The sequence below is a fragment of the Marmota monax genome, unplaced genomic scaffold (assembly GCF_021218885.2).
Source record: "Marmota monax isolate L192 unplaced genomic scaffold, Marmota_monax_Labrador192_F-V1.1 WCK01_AAM20220418_F8-fsc00010, whole genome shotgun sequence".
NCBI lineage: Eukaryota > Metazoa > Chordata > Mammalia > Rodentia > Sciuridae > Marmota > Marmota monax.
Window position 1 is genome coordinate 27,806,440 of NW_026692321.1, and position 13,198 is coordinate 27,819,637.

The 13,198-nt window shown below is 37.9% G+C and overlaps 2 protein-coding genes across 4 annotated transcripts in view; one reads left to right on the forward strand and one right to left on the reverse strand.

Moving 5' to 3' along the window:
* Positions 1-1,626, reverse strand: part of Heatr5b (HEAT repeat containing 5B) — an 81,842-nt gene extending 80,216 nt beyond the window's left edge. The window contains exons 1-2 of the mRNA XM_046441644.2: positions 1,538-1,626; positions 553-700 (exon numbers count right to left, since the gene is read on the reverse strand). Coding sequence (XP_046297600.1) covers positions 553-678 — 126 coding nt within the window. The 5' untranslated portion in view covers positions 679-700; positions 1,538-1,626. The remainder of the gene's footprint in view (positions 1-552; positions 701-1,537) is intronic.
* A 70-nt stretch (positions 1,627-1,696) lies between these two features.
* On the forward strand, positions 1,697-13,198 carry Gpatch11 (G-patch domain containing 11). Of its 3 annotated transcripts, XM_046441647.2 has the most exons (11): positions 1,697-1,828; positions 2,213-2,414; positions 3,124-3,261; positions 5,326-5,397; positions 5,933-6,159; positions 7,874-7,915; positions 8,558-8,678; positions 8,953-9,043; positions 9,832-9,945; positions 11,058-11,139; positions 11,762-13,198. In XM_046441647.2, exons 4-11 carry the CDS (start codon positions 5,339-5,341, stop codon positions 11,815-11,817), a joined length of 792 nt encoding a protein of 263 aa, XP_046297603.1. In that variant the 5' UTR covers positions 1,697-1,828; positions 2,213-2,414; positions 3,124-3,261; positions 5,326-5,338; the 3' UTR covers positions 11,818-13,198. The 3 variants fall into 3 exon arrangements, with proteins under 3 accessions (XP_046297603.1, XP_046297602.1, XP_046297601.1); XM_046441646.2 differs by lacking the exon at positions 3,124-3,261; XM_046441645.2 differs by lacking the exons at positions 2,213-2,414; positions 3,124-3,261 and having other exon boundaries at positions 1,738-1,828.

The window sequence follows — 13,198 nt, forward strand, 5'->3', positions numbered from 1 at the left end:
ACCTGAGATACTAAGGACAGGAAGCAGACTAGCCTAAAACGAAATCCAGTTAACAAAATTCACCCTTACCAGAAGACTTTTCACAGCTCATTCTAAAATTTAAGCAGACAATGGAAGATCATCACCATCTGATAAAAGCACCTAATTTTAAACAAAGAAAATAAAACATACAAACAATAAACTTGAATCAAAGAGACTATGTAGTAGGAAGAGAAAACCAGAAAAAATAAAAGCCTATTATCAACTTCTCAGAGAGAAAAGTAAAGATACTGGGATTACCAATAGTGCTGAAACTTACTAGCAGTTGCTGATGATGACTTTAAAGTGATACTAATCACATAGCTACGTTTTTCTCCAATCACACTTAGCTGACTAGATAGAGAAATGAAGTGAGCGATGAGCTGAAGTTTGCCACAAAACAGAAAAAGGACAGACAAAAATTCCCATTAGTGTTATATTCTTGAGTTCCCTAAGTGACCTACAACCTTTCCAAAATGATTTGCTTTTTAGCCCCTACATGTTAATCCAATTGGAAATAAAGCAATATCATACCTTGTTAGCAGCAACCAAGACTTTGTCAAGAAATCGCAGCCATTCAAAGATAAAAACTGGTCTCTTTGCTTCAGTGATCTGAGCCAAAGCTTCTTCGTTTAGCAATAAACTGTGGGCTAACTCCATTACTGAAGTTTGTAATTCACACCTTAAATTAACAGATTAAAAATGCATGTAAGGATTTTTTTAATGTTAAAAATCAAGCTTAATGAATGCAACCACTGGAAAAGTATGGCTTTATTTCTTATTTCTGTTGGGGAAAAACATAACTTCTTTGACAGCACAACCAGAGAACCAACTTTGAAAGGACAAAGGTACGAACAAAATTTAAAAACGGTGCTTAGTGAGGAAGAATGAATAAAGGGGGGGGGGAGTGAAAGAAAAATTAAACATTGCAAAAAAGGCATTACTCCAGAAGAACCCAGATACTAGCCCATTCTATAAGAAAACGAAATCACCAGTATCAAGCACTGCGGCCAGCCTTACTACTCTACCAAGCCTTTTTTCCTGCCCACAGCTCGTTGTACAGCGCCTTCACCCCTTCCCGCAGCACCTGTTCCAGCAAAAAGACCCCAAACAGCATGCTTCCCAAGCTTCCTACTAGAGTAGGGCGGGCGCGGGGAGGTAGATCCCCGCGGCCCGAGCGTCCGTGACAACACAGGCGGCCCGTGAATGCAGCCGGCAGAGGCCTCGTGCGCTTGGGGTCTGGGTTCACCCGGCTGCTTGGAGGAGCGCAGCGCAGCGCCGGGCCTGGGGAAAATGCAAGACGACGTTCCAGGCCTCCTCAAGCTGTCAACCCCGCGTCGCAGGGTTCCTGGAGCTGTCAACCCCTCGAGGCGGTGGCTCTGAACCGAGCCCGGGCCAGAAGAGAAAACGTTCACTACGAACGGGAATTTCCTCTCCACTCCTCTGAAAATGTTTGGGGGCAAAGGAGTGTGTGTGCGTGTCAACGTGCATGCTTTGGCGGCGATGGGTACGGCCTCACCTCCAAGTCTGGCAGAGGCCGGATCAGCTGAGCTCCCGGGGCTGAAGCAGTCGCCAAGGGACCCGGATGCCCCGCCTCCCTCTCTCTTGCCGGCAGGAAGCGAGGGGAGGGCGCGTGCGCGAGACACTGTTCCTGCGCATTCGCCACTTCCTCCTAGCCCCTCCTACGGCGGGTTTCCAATTCAGTCGGCCTAGGAAACAGGTGGAGGCGGAGTCCCGCCCGTCCTGCGCTAGCTGGTGGGCGCATGCGCAGCGCGGGCTCTCCTGGGGCCGGGCAAAATAGAGGTACCAGGTAAGGATCGGCGGGGGTCTGAGGGGATGGTAGAGGGCGATGCGCGCTAGCTAGGACTACCCATCCGAAGGTGAGCCAAGTTCCCACCCGCAGGTGGTCGCGGCTGTGGCACGCTTCGGCCGGGAGGAATGCAGGAGAGAAGGGACCAAGCATTCCTGAGGGGCGTGTGTAGAAACGAGGGGTTTCTTGTTCTCCTTCTACACATCCCTATTTAGACCATCTCTCCCTTGGCTGTATAGTGGGATCCTCAGTTTGTATGAAACAACACTCTTGCTGTCAACTATCCACCCTGTCTGAGAAAAAAAAAATTTTTTTTTTTTAAACGAGAAACAAATCTGCGCTTACAGCCTTCCCACTCAAAAAATGTTAACTCTATTCTTGCAGGTATTCAGGCGAAAACTGGCATAAATCTTAAATCGTTCTTTCCACACCACCTCCAATTCATCAACAAATCCTGTACGCTCTACATTCAAATATATCCAGAATTCGACCCCTTCCACTGTTATCACTCCAAGCGATGGTCCAAGCCACCGTCTTCTCTGCCAGGATTATGGCCTTGTGAAGTTTATGCTTATGTTTGATGGGAGTGAGTAATGTTAAAGTATATTGTACAGATAGAAAGGAGACTTTTAAGGAATCCGCATCCTCTATTCAGCCCTGCCTTGCACTTTATAACCAAATGGGTTTGTTAAAAATAATCTGATTCTGGATACAGGATGTAGCTCAGTGGTAGAGCACTTGCCTAGCATGGGCTCAATCCCCAGCTCCTCCTCCTCCACCACCATCATCTAATCCCGTCTTCAGTAGCAAAAGCACTGAAACCTGAATTCTTTGTGGTTGTAAATAAGTCATTTAGCCATATTGAGCTTTAATTTCTCCAACTAGAAAATGGGAACTTTATTTCTACTTTATTGGGTAAATACTGATAATTATTTGTAAAAATACACATGAGGAACCTGAGGCTTAGAGACAGAGGCTGAATTATCACAAATGCTATATACAATCATACACATGTTTAACTTAAAGTTTTAAAAATATAATACTATATGATTTACATGTGGAAAATGAATCTATAAAGATTCCCATACAAGGTACAATAGTAACTGTTCCTCTCATTGAACAAGGGGTACATTTTGGTTGGGGAAAAAGTGGGCTCCAAAGTGGCTGACTTATAAAGTTCTGTTTCCTTATGTGATGATGATTTGTATTATCTTTTGCAGTATAACAAATGATCCTGAAATTCAACAGCTTAAAAATAACTATAGTCATTTGTTGTATCTGTTTCTTTGGGTTAGAAATTTGTTAGCAGCTTAGCTTAGCTTGGACTTTCTTAAGAAGCAGTCCTCAAAGTGCCAACCCAATCTGAGTCATCTGAAGGCTTGACTGGAACCAAAGGATCCATTTCCAAAGTAGCTCACTAATGTGGCTCACAGGTTTGTGCTATTGACAGGAAAACTTGGTTCCTCCCATGTGGACTACTCCATAGAGCTTCCTGAATGTCCTCATTATGTGACAGCTAACTTCCTTCAAATAAATCATCTAGCTAAAAGTTGTAGTGTCTACTATGACCAAAAAGTCACACTCCATCATTTCCATAAAATCTTATTGGTTACCCAGGTTAATCCCGTCCACTGTGGGAGGAGATGTTGAAAGCCCAAGAGGCAAGAATCACAAGGGACCATCTTGGGAGATACCACATGGTTATAAGAGTGTTTGCCTTATAATACATTTGTTTTATGTAGTTTTCTGTATTTATGATATGTTTATTAAAACATTTTTAAAAGATGTGTTGACCTTGGAAAAAAAGTATTCTATTATTAGAAAATCACAAATATTAAAGACTTTTTTGTGCTTGTTATAGCTAAAAATTTATTAAGAATTTATGATGTTTAGGACACAGTGGTAGGTAGTGAGGACATAAGGGACTTCTTGTGTTTCCCAGCCTAGTTGGAAAGATAAATGTTAAAAGTATTCAGAGCCAGGACAGTGATAGTTTTTCCATCCAGTGTAATTGCCCAGACTCTTGGTTGCAGTTGACATAATCCCAACGCAGGCAAACTTAAATAATACAGAAAGTTGTTAGTCCATGTAGCTGGGAAGGATGCCACGTTATAGCATCAGAAAATGAGGACCTTAGGAACTAGAATTGGAGACTTATTGCTTTTAGGCTTATCTTTGCCAATTTTCTCTATCTGGCTTCATTCTGCAGACAGTCCTTTTTATGTGGCCAAGAAGATGGCCATTCACGGTCTAGCTTCATATACTCCCAATTCAGAAAGCCCAATGAAAACAACTTAATTCTCTACAATGCATATATTCATATCATACAAGGAAAGAAATACTTATTTTCCCTGGTTGTTATCCCTCCTCTCTTTCTGGGACATAGGGTACTATAATTGGTCATCTTTGTGCACAAGGGAATGAGTATAGGGTGCTAACATTGCCACCTTCCTCTAGAACCACTTGGACAGCAGAGGAGTGGGTTATTAGCAAAAAGGATGATAGGAAAAAATAAGCATATGTGCCCTGCAACAAGTGACTACACTTTTGTATCTAGGAGCAGCATTGACATTGCTTGGAACCTATTAGATATGCGGAATCTTAGGTTCCAGTCCCCAAATCAGATTCTGCATTTTAAGAAGATCTTGGGGCAATTCATGCACACATACAAACACATACACACAAAGTTTGAGAAGCACTTTAAGGGCTAATAATTACATGATGTAAACTACTTTGGTTGGAAACTCTTCCCCCAAAATATTTCCGTATAAACAAGGTATTAATGTATCTGGATGAGCAACTTCCCCTAAAATAGTGCTTATAGAGAGTGGCCTGGAATGGTCAAGACAGGTTTTTATGAAGGAAGATAGCCTTGACCTAGGTGGAAAGGATGTCTGTGCCTATATGCAGTGAAAAGCCCATGTGGCTTGAATAAAAAATCTTTAAGGAGGGTAATAAGTCAGTATATGAAGAATGACCCCATGCTTTGCTAATGTGATTGGTCTTCCACTGCTTGTATGGTCAAGTTCGTTGAAGGATTTGAAGCAAGTAACCTGACCTGGCTTGTATTTAAAAGGGAAAAAGAAACAAACATTCTTTAGACTGTGTAGATGAGGCCAAAGGAAATAAAACCAATTAGGAAGCTATTATAAAATCATTCAGGTGAGGAAAAATTTGAACTAATGTGATCACAACTGTAGAGAAAAAAATGTCTACGAGAAATATTATGGAGGGAGATAGGGGTGACAATATGGAAACATAGGGCATGTTGTGAGGTCTTAGGAGAAAGATGAGTTGTTTGGACTATTGAGTTAGAGAATGCCACAAATAAGGCTGTCCAAAAAGCATCAGATATGTAGCAGAGTTCTGGAGAAAGCTCACCGCTGGGGATACATAAAGGTGTATTCTCATTTGGTAAACCAAATATATATATATATATATATATATATATATATATATATATATATATATATATATTTACTTTGTTTGATTTTTAGATACTATCACCATATGAAGTTGAACATGGCAGAAGAAGAGGACTATATGTCTGATTCCTTCATTAATGTCCAGTAAGTAAATGTGCACACCGAATGCCATGAAACGTGTAGACTGTGAAGCAGTCTGATTTTAAATGTATGGTTGGAAAGTTATTCTTACTGCTTTATGGAAACATCTCACACAAAGGTATTAGTATTCCCTTCCTCCCTTTTAATGCTAACCATTTTATTTCTTCCCTAGATACTTGGGTTGCCCTCTTGTAAGGAAATGTACTCCTTTTCCTTTATTGCATCTTATTGTCTCTTCTGGCTTCTATTTGGCCTTGTTCTTTATTATTGCTGACCTCCTAGGAAAAGTCATGTTTACTATTAATAAGTTCTTAAACTCCATACTTTCTTTAGTTTCCTACCATACATAACCAGCCTTCATCATTTCTACTAAAATCACTCTTCTTGGACATCACTGATTATGTTCTAATTGCCAGTGATAACAAAGATGATCATAGAGGCCATACTGAAATACCTAAATATTAACTAGTGTCAGGTGAGTAAATGGCAAAGTTATGAGAAAACATCATCTAAAATAATCATTTCCTTTATTGTTCAGAGAAGATGTCAGACCAGGATTGCCCATGCTGAGGCAAATCCGGGAAGCCCGTCGAAAAGAAGAAAAGCAACAAGAAGCTAATTTGAAAAATAGGCAGAAGAGTTTAAAGGAAGAAGAACAAGAAAGACGTGACATTGGATTGAAGAATGCACTAGGCTCTGAAAACAAAGGGTTTGCTTTGCTCCAAAAAATGGGATATAAAAGTGGTCAGGCTCTTGGAAGGAGTGGTAAGTCACATTCAGAAATAGGTATTCCTACCCACCCAATTATGATGTATTTATGAGGAAAAGAGATAACACTTTAATTTTTATCCATCTACAAAAAAAAAATTTAAAACAACTTTAGCTTCTTAGTCTCTTATGTGCTAACAGTCCCTATAAAGAACTTTTATCTTCCGTTTTCAATAATACACATGCCATCACAAGCTGCTTATCAGTGCAGTGCAATCATGAAGGCACTAACAGCTGGAGTGGGGGTGGCTTACAGCAGAGGTAGCAAAGAAGGGTTGAGAAGTGCAGTGGCCAAAGGACTATGAAAAGAATGGGAGAGGATGGCAAGTCTCTACCTGTGGCAGCTGAGTGCCCATTCAGTTGGAGAAGCTCTATTATCACTTTTTAGGAAGAGAAACTGATTATTAAGATGCAGAGGCTTTATATTTAGAGTAGCTTCCTTATGCTGTTTTTCTTTTCTTTCCTACTTTATTATAATTGCTTTTCAGTTGCAAGGCTTTGCTTTCTCTTAAGGCCATCATTGGTTTTGAACCATAATATCAGCATTATTGTTTCTTAAAGTGGCATAAGAGGCTGTGAATTGCTGGTTGCTGTGGTGCACACCTACAATCCCAGTGACTTGAGAGACTGAGGCAGGAGGATTGCATGTTTGAAGCCTGCCTTAGCAATTTAGCAATACCCTCAAAAACTTAGTGACAGCATGTCTCAAACTATAAACTAAAAACGGTTGGGAGCGTAGTTCAGTGGTAAAGCATCCCTGAGCTCAGTCCTCAGCAGCAAAGGTGGGGAGAAGACTGTGAGTCAACCTTATTAATCAAAGGCAAGGAAGGTAATTGCTTGTATAGAGAGTATTGATTTCAGATTTCAGTGATGAAAATCACTGAAATGGAGTGGATACATTGTAAAGTGGTATACTATACTGGCTTGAAGTTTGAGGTAGAATTTCTAAAGTAGTTTGCGTTTTTTTATGTTTTTTTTTTCTTTTATTTATTTATTTTTTTAGTCATACATGACAGCAGAATGTATTTTGACATATAATACATACATGGAATATACATACATCAATCGTATTGTCTATTCTATTCTGCTGCCCTTCCTATCCTCCCTTCTCCTCCGCTCCTCTCCCATCCTTTCTCTCTATCCAATCTAAGGTGACACTCTTTTTTTTCTTTTTCTCCTCACAACATCATACATGTATTCTGTATAACAATGAGGTTCTCCTTCCATCTTCCGTGCAACTCCCTTTCTCCCTCTTTTTCCCTCCCACCTCTCTTCCCTATTTAGTGGTAGTCTTCTTCTCATGCTCTTCCTCCCTATCCCATTTTGAGTCACCCCCCTTATATCAGAGAAGACATTCGGCATTTGTTTTTTAGGGATTGGCTAGCTTCACTTAGCATAATCTGCTCTGATGCCATCCATTTGCCTACAAATGCCATGATCTTGTTATTTTTTAGTGCTGAGTAATATTCCATTGTGTATAAATGCCACATTTTTTAATCCATTCATCTATTGAAGGGCATCTAGGTTGGTTCCACATTCTAGCTATTGTGAATTGTGCAGCTATAAACATTGATGTGGCTGTGTTCCTGTAGTATGCTGTTTTTAGGTCTTTTGGGTATAGTCCGAGAAGGGGAATAGCTGGGTCAAATGGTGGTTCCATTCCTAGCTTTCCAAGGAATAAAGTAGTTTGTGTTTTGTTCTCTTTTCTTAGGAGATGGTATTGTTGAACCAATTCCTCTCAATGTCAAAACAGGTATGTCATTATTCTTGAGCATATTTACCAGTAATAATAACTTATGCATAGATCAACCACAGATATTTGCTTAACACTGTCTTGTGATGGTACAGTTATAGTTCTTACTGCAGGAAACCCTTAGAAAAATGTTAGTTATACACCTTTTAGAAGGTTTTGTTTTCTAGAAAAAAAAATAAGTAAAATTAAGGCTTAGTGAAACAGAAGTAAATTTTAGTGACTAAAAATAAAATTTAAATCATAAAAATGTGGGGGAAATCATAACCCTTAAAACACAACAACATTTTTTTTTGATTGAAATGTCTTAAAAGTGTTCTGAGATGGATATAGCCACAAAATGTTTTGCCTAATACTGTGATCAAACTCAAAAAGAAAAAAATATATGCATATATCTTATTTATCATATTTACATGAAAGTATGACAGTTTATACTGTTACCCTAATTTTTAAAAATGTATATGATATTACACTCTGAGAAGATGATAAAACATATAAACCCAGTGTTTTCTCCTGTCATTCCAGTGAAATGAGGTGGGGTGATTATACTGAAATGAAAATTGTATTTAATTCGTAAATCTTAAATTGTCATGTTACGAAGTAAAGAATCAATAAGTTCCTCATCAGAACTTTATGTTTGTACAGGAAAAAGTGGCATTGGTCATGAAGCATTATTAAAACGGAAAGCAGAGGAAAAATTAGAAAGTTACAGAAGAAAGATTCACTTGAAAAATCAAGCTGAAGAAAAAGCTGCAGAACAATTTAGGTAAAATTTGCATTTGGGGGCTGGGGTTGTGGCTCAGTAGTGGAGCACTTGTCTAGCATGTGTGAGGCCCTGGATTTGATTCTCAGCACTGTGTATAAATACATAAAGGTCCATCAACAGCTAAAAATGTATATATATATATTTTAAAAAACTTTGTGTTTGAGCAGGTTTTAGTTTCAAATCCTCTTTATCCTGGTATGTCATCTGGAACTTGGGAATATAAAATGATAAAAAAGAACACAGACATTACTTTACAAATTTTTCTTTCAATTAGAATGCGACTTAAAAATAAGCAAGATGAAATGAAGCTAGAAGGAGACCTGAGAAGAAGCCAGAGAGCCTGTCAACAATTGGATACCCAGAAGGTAAACTGTTACTTGCTTTCAGTTTTGTACAGTGTCTTGGCACCCCATATGATTTGCCACATTTTTACTTAAGAAAAAAGAGCTCCAAGCCTGGTTTATCTAGCTTTTTGCCCATTAAAGCTTTCATGCACCGTGCATTCTTGATCTGTGATAAAATAATGGCTTGTTTACTGCAGGAACCCAAGTTATTTGGATTATTCAAAAATGGATACAAAAACAATGCATTCTTTGTTGATTTGAATTTTGATTACTTAGAACTAGAATGTGTGGAGATTCTTTTCTCCATGTTTGATTAACCAAAATTATCTATTTTCAGTCCATATTCAGTACCTTATATGTCTGTAGTAAAATGAAGCTGGAATGCTATTTCATATTTGAATGATTTTTTAAAAAAATTCTTTGTTTTTATCTTAGTAGCCAAATATCATCAAAATAAAACTTCATTTAAAGTCTCAAAAATATTGGTAAAATTTCCAACATATCTAACTAGATTGCTGGTAGCAGTTCTTACTTTGCTGTTTCCATAGGACTTTATTTTTTAATGTATTTCCTGACACTTAAGATTTCCTATCTTATATGTATTATTTTATACCTATAGATTATCTTTCCTGCTAGACTGTCAGCAGCAACTTTGAGACCATATCCCCATAGTTCATGTTATAGTAATATATTCTTAAAACAGCACTCAGTAAATATTTATTGAAAGATCAAATTCATATTGACCTGAACATATTTATGGTAATCTTATGCTTAGCTGTGTTTCATGAGAATAATTTTTGCATTTTCAGAATATTCAGGTTCCCAGAGAGGCATGGTACTGGTTGAGGCCTGAAGAGGAGACTGAAGAGGAAAAGGAAGAAAAAGAACAAGATGAAGATGAATATGAGAGTGATGATTTAACTGTATGTTTGGTGCCATTTACCTGACAGCAGGGCTTCTCAGGCTTAGCACTGTTAACACTTCAGGCTGGGTAACTCTTTGTTGTGGGCAGCTGTCCTGTGCACTGGAAGATGTTTATCAGGGTCTCTGGCCTTTACATACCAATTTCACATCCCCTTATGACAATGAAAAACATCTCCAAGCATTGCTAAACATTCCCTGAGGGAAAAAATAATCCCTGTTTGATAACTATTGCTCTACAGGATTGTTTTATTAATCCCACATCAAAATTTCATATGGTTTTTCCATTTAGCTTCAATTTGCTCTCTCACCTCAGCTTCAGTTTGGATGAAGAATTTGCTACAAATGTAAATTCTTTTATACTTGTTTCTGTTAAGTTGTGGAAATGATTTAATGTGTCCCTCTTTCCCCCACCAGTAAACAAAACAAAACAGAAAATATAGTCAAAAAGAAGTAGAGAGTATTCAAAAAAGGAGAATACACATCACTGGTTAATTGTATGTAAGAATTTCATAAATCCCAGCATGGTGGCACTCATCTGTAATCCTACCTTCTCAGGAGTCTGAGGCAGGAAGATCACAAGTTCAAGGCCAGCATGGGCAACTTATTGAGGTCCTGTTTCAAAATAAAAAAGTTTGGGGATGTAGCTCAGTGGTAGAGCACCCTGGAACAATCCCTAGTACTGAGGAAAAAAACAAGAATTTTGTAGAGAACATTCTCTAGAAAAGCCTCTGACTACTTTGCTGGAAGATTACTAATGAGAACTTTTATGACAAAAGCAGACAGTCCCACCTTCACCAATCTACTCAGGGATGGGGTAGATGCGTTAAAACTAGGAGGGGGCTTTACAGATGCCAACTATCATAGAGTCAGTCAAAAACTTTTCTAAATGCTAATCAGTGGTCTCTATTGTGTCTGGCATAGCTGTGAAAAATCTCAGGTGGCTGGTATTCTGGGACATTTTCAAATATATTAAGTCTGCCCGTGGCACCTCTAATAACTGTCAAAAAGTATAGCGGATATTATAGCCTGGGGCAAATTGAGCATGATGTAAGACCTAGAAAAACAGGTTCTATTCAATATGAACTACTAATGTACTTGTGTCTATATCTAGGTACTGGAAAAATTACAAATATTGACTAATTATTTAAGAGAAGAACATTTGTATTGTATTTGGTGTGGAACAGCCTATGAAGGTAAAAAGATACTTTATACTTCTTAGAAATATTGACTATGAATGCTCTTTGATTTTAATAAAAGTCACCTTTCCCATAGACAGTGAAAATTTCTTATTCCATTCAAATAGAAATATGAGGCCAGTGTTTTAAAGAAATAGTGACTATACAAATAATTGATTCCTTATTAGAATTCATTTTAGCTTTTCAGTAACTGAATGTACAGGAGGGAATTTTTCAGTGTTTTGTTTCAAAAACAATTAGAATAACTTAAGGATGATGAATTTTTAAAGACTTATTCTTTAGCTACACATTTGAAAAATATTTAGATTAAATTTTTCAACAAATACATATTATTAGGTAGAATATTGTTCCTAACCATAAAATTCAGATTGTTGAAATCCACCCCTTTTGTTTTTTTTATTATGGGGGGATAAACATGCCCAGTACTGGTTCAATCCCTAGAGCCAAGTGCTTCCCCATGTGCCCAAGTTGATCTGGGTTATTGTTGTTTTTAACTTTTCCTTATTTGTTTAGTAGAGTAAATACCAAACAAAAGTCAAAAGTCATTGCTATATTGAAATTATTTCCTAGTGTCCTATAAAATTTGTATTAATTTATTATTCCCTCACATAAATTACAGATAAAGAAGACCTGTCTTCAAATTGCCCGGGACCAACTTCTGCAGATCATGACTAAGATTATTCCCAATAAAGTGGAAACTGTTTATACCACCAAGGAAAAGGGGCCTTTACTTAATGCTTTATTCTTTTGTGCTTTAGAAATACTTTGTACTTTAGAATATAATTGTTCACTGACTTGAAAAAAAATAATGTAATACTACTCAGAACACAAATATCATAGACATGGACAATTACAATTTATGGCTATATTGTGATGCTTGTGGCATTTAAGGACACTGACAGGTAATTTTCTTATTCCCCTCTTCACTTTTGAACAAACTGAGAAATAAGATACAGGAGTCAGAGGGAGACCAAAATGTCAGCTTTATCAGCCATGAAACTGAAAAAGAGAACAAGGTTGGCTTTTTCTCTAATGAGGCCCCCTAATTTTATTCCTTGATTAGAGAGAACTGCAGTCCTCTTCTTGGTAGGGGCAGAGCCCACTTATGTGTTCTTTGACCAATTGGTTCCAACTGACCAACATGCTCAGTTCTTTATCCAGTATCACCTGTCAGATAAGACACTTCTCTTGTGGGAAGGGATGAATGAAGGTTCAGAGACCTTGTTTCCTTATTTCTCTCTCCCAGGGAACAAGAAGTTCTCTTCCCCAAACCAGGAGGAAAAGGAGGAGGGTAAGACTGGCATCACAGGCAATCTTCCATTAGCACTACTAAATTCTGATAAGTTTTGGAGACAAAGTAGTTTTGTTGTTTCTGGTTCAAGTAAGTTTTCATGGCAAGGGATATGCATTGCAAGTGATCTGTTGCAAGTGTTATCTAAAGAAACTTAAGAATTGGCAGGAACCTTAAATTTCATGTGTTTCGCCTACACTGAATTTGGAAACTCCTGATCAGCATTCCCAGCAAGTGGTAATCCAATCTCTACCTTTATTCTACCAGCTATGGAGTACTCACTGCTTTAAAACCATTCCATTGAGCTGGGGATATGGCTTAAGTAGTAGCGCACTCGCCTGGCATGCGTGAGGCACTGGGTTCTATCCTCAGTACCACATAAAAATAAAATAAAGATATTGTGTCCACCTGAAGCTAAAAAATAAATATTTTTTTTTAAAAAAAACCATTCCATTGCTAGATAGGCTATAAATTATTTTTATGTTAATTTTTCTCTCCTAAATTAGAATCTGTCTCCCTATAAATTTAATATATATAAGGACATACTATATAGCATAGGTCTAAAGAGTCCCACTGAGGGTCAGGCATCAAAATCATAAACATTTTTTAAAGTCCATATGCTCAGGTTCTCCCCAGTAATTCTGAATCAACTATGTTAGGGGAGCTCTTAGATGTCTATTTTCAAGTTCTAAGAATGAGTTTGATAAGTAACCAAGGATAATAACTAGTGCTGTTGCTTAAATAAAGTGTACCAGCATCACTGTA